Source organism: Pangasianodon hypophthalmus, chromosome 26 (genome assembly GCF_027358585.1).
Source record: "Pangasianodon hypophthalmus isolate fPanHyp1 chromosome 26, fPanHyp1.pri, whole genome shotgun sequence".
NCBI lineage: Eukaryota > Metazoa > Chordata > Actinopteri > Siluriformes > Pangasiidae > Pangasianodon > Pangasianodon hypophthalmus.
This window is the reverse complement of record NC_069735.1, coordinates 4,448,046-4,458,003: the sequence shown is the minus strand read 5'-3', so window position 1 is coordinate 4,458,003 and position 9,958 is coordinate 4,448,046. Positions and strand designations below refer to the sequence as shown.

The 9,958-nt window shown below is 38.8% G+C and overlaps 1 protein-coding gene across 1 annotated transcript; it reads right to left on the bottom strand.

Annotated features, from left to right (window-relative positions):
* Nucleotides 1-2,234: 2,234 nt before the first annotated feature.
* On the bottom strand, nucleotides 2,235-9,179 carry spry2 (sprouty RTK signaling antagonist 2). Its single transcript, XM_026928756.3, has 2 exons — nucleotides 8,874-9,179; nucleotides 2,235-5,990 (listed from the first exon to the last, which is right to left on the bottom strand). Exon 2 carries the CDS (start codon nucleotides 5,930-5,932, stop codon nucleotides 4,931-4,933), a length of 1,002 nt encoding a protein of 333 aa, XP_026784557.3. The 5' UTR covers nucleotides 5,933-5,990; nucleotides 8,874-9,179; the 3' UTR covers nucleotides 2,235-4,930.
* Between the last annotated feature and the right edge of the window lie 779 nt (nucleotides 9,180-9,958).

The window sequence follows — 9,958 nt, the reverse complement described above, 5'->3', positions numbered from 1 at the left end:
GTTGTACTGTGATGACTTGGGACTGCAATTGCAGTGGTGGCTTTGAGGCTGCGGTTGCCAAGAGCAGTTTTGCACTCAGGTATCCATCAGTGGACAGTGGATAGGTTCAACAAACCAGACTTAATGTGAAATCTGTAATGAATTTACTGGTTGCACAATTGCACTATTTGTCCAGGTAGTACACAGTTATTCAAGGGATTTATTTATAATTGCACTATCCGTTATCACCCAGATGAGGATGGGTTTCCTTTTGAGTCTGGTTCCTCTCAAGGTTTCTTCCTCATATCGTCTCAGGGAGTTTTTCCTTGTGACCATGTCCACTGTTAATGGCCATTGTTAAGGCACATATACAAGTATAAGAGGTTCTTTGCAAGAATATATATTGTCTCTACATATTATTTCATGTAGAGATCTTACCATTAAATAATCTATTTTATCTAGTTACCGTAAACTATAGAACTGAGATTTTTCATTATTTTGTATGTTATAGCCTATTTATATAAAGATGGACAAACACAAACTTGGCCAAAATCCTGCCCCCTAACTCTACCCTACCCTGCCTTAAATTCCACCCACCCCGGCCCTGCCCATAATCCCACCCCCTGACTGTAACGTTTGCCACTATTCACACACCTGAATGTTGACATGAACGCCCCACACAAACAAACTTAATTTTACTAGCCTAGATAACATCATGTCTTTTCTGCAGCAACTGAATTTACAAATCATTTCCTATTTATTGAATTAAATTCATGCTGTTGGATGTCAATTAGCACGCAAACACAAACACTCTCTCTCTCTCTCTCACTCACATACACACACACACACATACACACATACACACACACTAAGCAGTTCTGCATCAGTGAAGTGCTTTTATACATCTCTAATTTTGGAGATGACAGAGTGAAATTTTTATTTTCCAATGACACATATCACATACTAGCAATGACATTAACGTGTTTTAAAGTCTCATAGTTTAAAATGTGTGTGTGTGTGTGGTTAGTTTCCACAGGAAATGGCGTATACTCACAGACTTCACTTTCTCAGAAATGTGTGTGTGTGTGTGTGCATAATTTTGTGTGTGTGTGAGTGAGAGACAGTAAAACCTGCTAGTTCCTGGTATCATACTTTTTTGATTTTCTTCTACTAAAGAAGGAGCTCTCAAAATTTTTGCAACCAGAGATCCGTTTAGCTGTAAAATAAATTTCACAAAACCTCTCGGTACAACGATACAAATTTATTTATGAATACAATCCAACTATTCAAATATTATTCAAATGTATACTCTAATATTCTGGCTATTTATTGAAGGCACTGAATTATATTTATGAAAAATCCACACCTAGAGCACATTAGGCCCTAGTTCACATTATTTATAGGATACTTGTTTTTAAGTTATTGAGGTTTGGATTAAACTCATTTAATTCAAGGTGACCAGAGGAGCTATACAGTACAGTTCACTGTTTCGAGGAGGAAAATATACTGTACATCACTCATCACAGGTAGCTGGATAGCTTGTTGCTAACAAAAGACGAACATGGAGTCATCTCACTTTGTAGGCTGAACTTACAGAAGTAAAAAAAAAAAAGATGTAATTTCACGTTCTTACTTCCGATTTTCAGCTTTTGTGGTAAGTCAAAGGCAGCATTACACCACAGTGTTCTGATTGGTCAAAACGTGTTAATTCATTTTCTACAGCAGCAGAAAGCTGCAGACAGTGTAGCTGCAAATCACAGGTTTATATTAATGCACTTGGTCTAATATGTTATCAGTTGTATAGTAACAGCTCATTCACAGGGACCTGAAAAAATAATGGTATGCTGAAGTAATTTATTTAACAATTATGGAAGGAGTCTTCATGTTGGCCCTTTGTAGCAGTCAGAGGTAAAGCTTTAGATCTTCAAGACAGGAGTTTTTACAATTTCACGATAACATGACAAGCTGCGCTTTTTTTGTCTTTTGAACATCAAGAGTCTGGTGAAGGGATGAAACATTAAATATAACTATAAACCGTTTGAATGAGAAAAACAATAACGAAGTTACTGTGCATGTTCGTTCCTAAAACATTTCCAGTTGCGCCATTTTTAAATAAAGCTGTCAAAACAAAATGATTAGCTTGTAATTTATGAATCTTCCAAGAAGTGAACAAACAAGATATATACAGAAATTAACAATAAATAAATGATTATTTGTCATTACTGGATCCTTTAAACAAGAATGTGAGAAAACAGCTTTTTTTTTTTTTTCCGTGGACTAAAAACTTGTGCCTGAAGAGCCTTACCCTGATGTGCATCATTACTTTGTTGATATGGAAATGTTTACACCAGAGAAGCACTGAAAGCGTTTCATAGTTTGGATGTTTACGGCTAGAGGAAAGGTGTGAAATATTCGCTCCTATAATGTGGGTGGCTTCTATATTGTGTATTGCATAGTTGAAGCAAGTCCAACGCTGTCTAGAACCTACTCAGAATGGTCTATTGCTAGAAGGAAAGGGAAATTGCAAGCGGACACTGTATGTGTATGGCTGGGTGAGTTAGCTAGCTAATTGTTTAGCTTTCATGTTTGGCAAATGAATGCATTACACAGCTGAGTGTTCACCCATTTAGAATAGAACATGCAATTCGTATTGGCCTCTGGTTTTAAATGTCTCTGATTATCTGATTAGACGAGCTTATAGTTACGTTGCTGGAATTCTTTTGGCTGTGGGACAATATGTAAGAGAAGGCTTAAATGCCTTATCTGTGACCTGAGGGAACAGAACATGATCCTAATTTTATTTTTGACATCCTTAAATCAACCTACCAGACACGTGAATTATGGCTCTTCGCTATTGTTTTGAAGGCTGTTTACTGCCAACTGGGTATGTCCTAGGAACAGCAACGTCACTTCCTATGCTCATGAATATTTGTTATATATATATATATATATATTATGTTTGAAACGGTCTATAAATGGATACAATGCATGATGAGATAAATGTAAGTCGCTCTGGATAAGGGCGTCTGCCAATTGCCATAAATGTAAATGATGTGTTGTTCTCTAATAAATATTAAATTGTAATAGTTAATTGCTGTGCTTTAAGAGGATTAAGACTCTTGGGGGCATGCTGTTACAGGAAAATAATCAACTCTGGGGTGGTAATTCCAAATCACACCACCCCAGCATATTTTCCTATAAGCAAACACCCCTAATTGTGTTATTCCTTATAAGATAGCTATTAAAAGATACCTGTTAAGTAACTTAACTGTTAAGTTAAAAACGTTCTCTGAAAACCCAGATAGAAATAGTTGAAGATAAGACTGTAGCTGGAGATCACAGGGGTCGAGATATGAACATAATAATTCTTAAAGTGGCGCAGAGTAAAGTACAGGCTCAGCCTTAGTGCAGTCTCCTTGCAGACTAATAATAATTTAAGAAGTAAGTCACACAGCACTGAGTCTGTGACATGGCGATTCCTGTCAATCAGAACAGATCACAAAAAAGCGTTTTATATTGTATAAATATATGATACATGAATACATGAATGTGAGTGAGTTAGTTTATGATAAGTGATGAAATAAACCAGGTCTCCATATGTGAGGTTGTGTGTGTACCAGGTGTTCTCTCTATCGGCTATTCTGCCTTCTGAAACGTGACCCGAGAGTAGATCTCGGCAACAAAAAGCCACAGAAATTTTCCACAATGCCTCTTTGTAATCGGATGTTACAAAAGCAGTAAGAAAAAAAAAGACCTTGAGAATTTCAACAACGTTAATATATTTTCTGCTTCATAATGAATATAAGTTTCACACATGACACTCTTATTTGCATTATTTACAGCATTTATGTTTCTCAATGTTAGCACGATAGGTGCTTCTGTAAAAATAAATATTTGTTTGCACAATAAAAACTTAAAATAAATATCCTTTACATCAAACAATTAAAAATTAGAAAATTTTTTTTCACTGTACAATTTTACAAGTATTGCTCCAGGGATAATTCAAAACATGTAAAGCACAAATATTAAAAATGTATGTACAACACTAATAAATGCACCATAAATGTTTTATATATAAAGATCTGTCGAGGTGTCCAGGTATGACATGACACTTTTCACAGCTCAAATGTATAAAAATAAAACCATCTCTGAGGAACTAATCAAATTACTAATTTACAAATTGGTGTCATTTGTAAAAAGTGTAAAAAGTGTTATTGCTGGTTACATCAACACACATATTAATAAACATGGTAATTTTGACTTTAGTTTAAAAAGAGAAAAAAAAAATCAAAGTGAAAATGCATAATGCAAAACACAAAACTTTAAAAACAATCAAATTCCTGAGTTAAAAATAACCAGATTCATGAGTCAAAGGGAATCACTGAGTGTCGCTGCTTCCCACTTTGCTTTCTTTCATCTACAGTGTCAGAACTACATTGTGTCAACACATAAATGAACAAGACAACAAGAAAATATATCAAAGAAACAAATAAGTCTCCATCTGTCCAAATCATACCACAATGCAAAAAAAAAAAAAAAAAAAAACAGTCCACTTTCCACTCTGTCACGTTTCTTGGTCTACAGTGCTAAAAGTACAACGTTAACAATCACAAATCAAAAATAAAAACTGAAAAACTCCTAGAAAAAGTGAATGTTACAGCACTGTCAGTGTCCTGTCCCACGTCCACAATTTCCCAAAACATCCAAATCAAAAACACACGAGTCAAACTGAGTCAAAACTAAAAGTAATGGGTCCAAATTGAAAATAATGAATGAAAAGTAGTCAGCACTAAAAAAATATGAAGTCAGAACTAAAAACAATGAGTCTGAATTAAACACTATGAGTCATGGCTTGCCACATCCTATTATTAAAAAAAGAACACACAAACAACATACACAAAACAAACAAACATCACCTCCATCAGTGCCTAAACAACAAAATAAAAACGAATCATAAATTGTGAGTTACGTGTTGACTCTTGCATCTGCAGCCGGGCCGGTGGGCGTGGTCGTGGCAGAGTTGGCAGAGTGCCAGGCAGCCTCGGGCAGGGCCGTAACACAGCATGCAGGGCAGGACAAGTGCCATGGCTGCTGCCGTACTCCATCGCTTACACCTCTGGGACTCGTGGCAGGAAAACGGAGCATCAGCGCTGGAGTCCTCGTCATCGCTGGAGCAGTGGTAGAGCAGCGCTTTGAGGCAGCAGACACATGTGGTATACTCCACCATCGCCTCGGCCGAGCACAGACAGCGACGTCCACAGAGCCAGCAGGCCGGAAGGGGCGGTGCAGCCGTGCAATCCCTGCACTTGCAGCGGTTGCAGCGATCACATGGTTTTGGGTGCTTCCTGTTGTGTTGCTTTGTCGTTTCCTGTTTTGGTTCCAATTTTAAATGCTCTTGATCTGTGGAAGCACTTCCCAGCAGCTTCATCTCTTCCTGTTTCGAGTCGCAGCTCTTGGGTTGCTCCTGTATTGCAACATCTAGTTCGCCTACACATTCCAGACTCCTCTGCTCTGAGATAAAACTTCCACCCAGCTCCAACAGTTCCTGTTTCGATTCAAAGCTCCTCGGTTGTTCCTCTACTGCTGTCACTTTTTTGCCCAAATTTCCCAGAAAGCTTAGCTCCTGAGTGGATATCACACGGAGTCCCTTCTCCACTTCCTGTTCGAGTTTCTCCGGCTGTTCCTTTACTACAATTTCACCTTTGTGTCCCACAGTCTCTTGCTCTGACGACGGTTCTGTGTATGTGGACCTCCGAGCACTTCGAGGTGAATGTGAAGATTCGTGAGCGTGATCATCTGGACCTGGCACAGCACCTTCATCAGGGGCAGAGTCAGAGTTTTGTGGGCGGGGCCAGGTCGTGGGACTCTCTGTGTACTCGTTGCTGGAATGGACAGTTTGGATCTGGTGGAGCGAGAGAAGGCCACTGCTGCTGTCCTGGGCTCTCGGCTCCATTGTTGCTCAAAAAGGGGATGTGAAGATTTCTGGAGCGAAGTGAACACATCTGAAAGTCCTGTTGGGGGAAACAGAGCAATAAATAGGATGAGAACGTCCCTGCATATGCAAATCAGCATGACTGTAGCCAACAGAAGATGACTAATCAGCATATGGATGTAAATGAGAAAAGTTTGCCTGCTGCCTGTTTCACTCACACCTTCATCTCCTGCATGAGGATAGAGGCAGTGTTAAAGCCTCAATATTATTAACATTTCTTCTAAAAACTGCGGTGTGTAACATGTTTAAAAATGTTTAACATGTTTAAAAATCTAAAGTGAATTGAAAGTAGGCAGTTCTTGGCCATATTTAGGGACAAAAAACACACTCTTAAAATAAGAGGCGACTAATTCTGTTTCATGTGTAGAATTGCTTAAGTTGCTGATTTCCACTGTACAAGCTCAAAATTGGTGGAAATTCAGAAAAACGTCTGCATGAACAGAAGCCAGCAGAAGAGGCTAATAAACAAATCCATGCAAATAGCAAGCACACACATACACGCACACAGAGACACACACACACAGGGTTCTTTGTGCAGTAATGGGCTGGTGGCCTTCTCGCACGCACCGTTAATGGCTCTCACTCTCTCCAGCTTCACCTCCTGATGTTATTTTTTCATTCATCAAACTTTTCATTAAAATACTGAGAACAAACTATGAAATATTAATATAAAAAGTTAATAAGATGTTAATGTACTAAAAAACATTCAAATAGCAGCTGATCTCACCGATCTGAGCCTGTCTTAATCAGTGTGGCCTAACATTCTAATGAGCACACTTGATTGGCAGCCTTCATTCTGAGACTCCACCTGAGACAGCACTCAACCTCCATGTAACAACCAGCCAATTACAGTCTTACACAGCAGCTATGCTTGCTATCTTTCACTTACTTGTTAGGTTATCTTTCCCTCGCTAGGTTATCTTCAATTGCTACATTATCTTTCACTCATTAGGTTATCTTTCACTCACTAGGTGATCTTTCACTCATTGGCTTATCTTTCACTCGCTAGGTTATCTTTCATTCACTACATTACCTTTCACTCGCTATGTTACCTTTCACTCACTAGGTTATCTTTCACTCACTAGTTTACCTATCACTCGCTAGGTTATCTTTCACTCGCTAGGTTATCTTCACTTGCTACATTATCTTTCATTCGTTAGGATGTCTTACACTCATTAGGTTATCTTTCACTCATCAGGTTATCTTTCACTCGCTAGGTTATCTTTCACTTGTTAAGTTATCTTTCATTCACTACATTACCTTTCACTCGCTATGTTACCTTTCACTCACTAGGTTATCTTTCACTCACTAGGTTATCTTTCACTCACTAGTTTAGCTTTCACTCGTTTGATTACCTTTTACAGACTAGGTTATCTTATAGTCATTATCTTTCAATCGTGAGGTTATCTTTCACTTTCTAGGTTATCTTTTAGTTGCTAAGTTATTTTTCACTTGCTAGTTTACCTTTCACTCACTAGGTTAACTTTCACTCACTAGGTTAGCTGTTACTTGCTAGGTTTGCTGTTACTCGCTATATTACCTTTCACTCGTTACGTTATCTTTCACTTGCTAGTTTTTCTTTCAGTCTCTAGTTTATCTTTTACTTGCTAGGTTGGTAGTCACTTGCTAGGTTTGCTGTTACTCATTAGGTTAGCTTTCACCCACTGTTTAACATTTACTCGCTAGGTTATCTACCACATGCTTGGTTAGCTTTGACTTGCTACGTTACATTTCACTTGTTGGGTTTTCTTACACTTGCTAGGTTATCTTTCACTCTCTAAATTATCTTTCACTTGCTAGGTTATCTTTCACTCACTGGGTTATCTTTCTCTCTCTAAATTATCTTTCACTCACTAGCTTAGCTTTCACTCACTAGGTTAGCTGTTACTCACTAGGTAAGCTTTTAATTGCTAGGTTAGCTGTCACTCACTAGGTTACCTTTCAGTGACTAGGTTATCTTTCCCTAATTATGTTACCATACACTCACCAGGTACGCCTTTACTTGCTACTTTACTTTCACACGCTACATTAGCTGTCACTCGCTACCCTGCTCCAAATAGAAGAGAGTGTTAAAGTGTGTTTGTTTTGATAAAAGCTGTTGGTGGGAAAAAACATGAGCTGTGTGAACGTGTGAAACTCCACACAGACAGTAACCTGAGCTCAGGACTGAGCCCTGGCCCCTGGAGCTATGAAGAGGTGAGGATATCTGCTGTACCATTGTGACATCCCATAATAATTGTCATCATTATCAATCTATATATATTCATTAAAGAAACGGAGAGATAGACGGATAAAAAGACAAAGAAAAACACACAGAAAGACTGACAGTCAAACAGAGAGAAAAAGCAGGCAGACAGAGAGGCAGATGTATACACAGACAGACAGACAGACAGACACTCAGACAGAGTCAGGCAAACAGAGACGATGGAGAGACAGACAGACAGAAAGACAGTCAGACAGGTAGTCAGCGAGACAGACAGACAAACAGGCAGACAGACAGTCAGACACAGAAAGACAGACAAGTAGACAGAGAGACAAACAGGCAGACAGAGAGACAGACAGGTCTATAAGTAAGGAACTTGATGCAAGTTTTGCTCCATGTGAAAAATCCTTATCCATCAGAACCATAATACCCATAATGCACTGCGACTTCTGCAAGACACTCTAAACTGCTCACGCGAAACTTCACAACTCTACACACACACGCACACGCACGCGCGCACACACTACTCCGATATTTACTGTCTGAATTAACAAGCGCGCGCTGACTTCATTCTGTAAAATTCTTGATTAAAACAGTATGCATGTTAATATTAAAGTAAAAGAATAGTTTACCTTTAATTTATTCATCACTGCGCTCTATTCTAGAACAATACTTCAATGTCGAAGTTTAAAAACTCACCGTTAGTTCAACACTCCGAGCCCCTGTGTGTGTGTGTGTGTGTGTGTGTGTGTGTGTGTGTGAAGTGAATGAGTGAGTGCGTGTGTCCGATGCAGCGCGTTCAATACATCCTCCAGCACAAAGCAGAATAAATGGATGTCCTCGTAGTTTTCATCACTTTTTATTTAAAAAAACACTGCAGCTGTAAAAAAGTCAGAAATGGCGCCTCAAGTCCAAGTGCACGAGCCAAACTGTAGTTGGTCCACGCGCGCGCGCGTGTGCGTGCGTGCGTGCGTGCGTGTGTGGAGGGGAAACAGAGCAGCTCTTTGTCCCGCAGGATGTAACGCATCCGGTCCGCGCGCGCACAGGCACGGCGGGTTGCCACATCGTCAGAAAACAAACGCGCATCTGCAGAATAATATACACAGTTTTAAGCCCAAACACAAAGAGTTTCAACTCTGAACCGGAACTGTAAAACGGTTCTAAACTACAAAGTTACTAACTCATTTAAAGAATAAGAATTTCATTAACCAGACCAAAGTCATTTTCATTTTAGGAAGATATTAATAACAGCCAATCAGGCAACTCGGAGCTCTCCCATTCAAACACGTACTGAGCCGTGCGTGTGTGTGTGTGTGTGTGTGTTAGCTAAACTAATACTAATAGCTAAGCTACTACTACTACTACTAATTAATTAATTATTATTATTATTATTATTAATATTATTATTTGTAGTAGTAGTAGTAGTAGTAGTAGTAGTACATATGCAATAACACTAATACAAATAGTAATTTATATCAATAATAATTAAAACAACAACAAAACAACAACAACAATCATCATCATCATCATCATCATTATCATCATTATTATCACGATTTCTGAACTGTAATGTGTGTACGACGCAGCTACACGTGTATAAGCTCAGCATTGTGTGTGTGTGTGTGTGTGTGTGTGAGAGAGAGAGTGAGAGAGAGAGAGAGAGATTGCCCTCTAGTGGTACATATTATATAACACAGAATTCTACTTCGCTACATATTCTATTTCCTACTCTTGTCACACACACATCTGATTTTACCACAGTTAAATGTGTGTGTGTGTGTGTG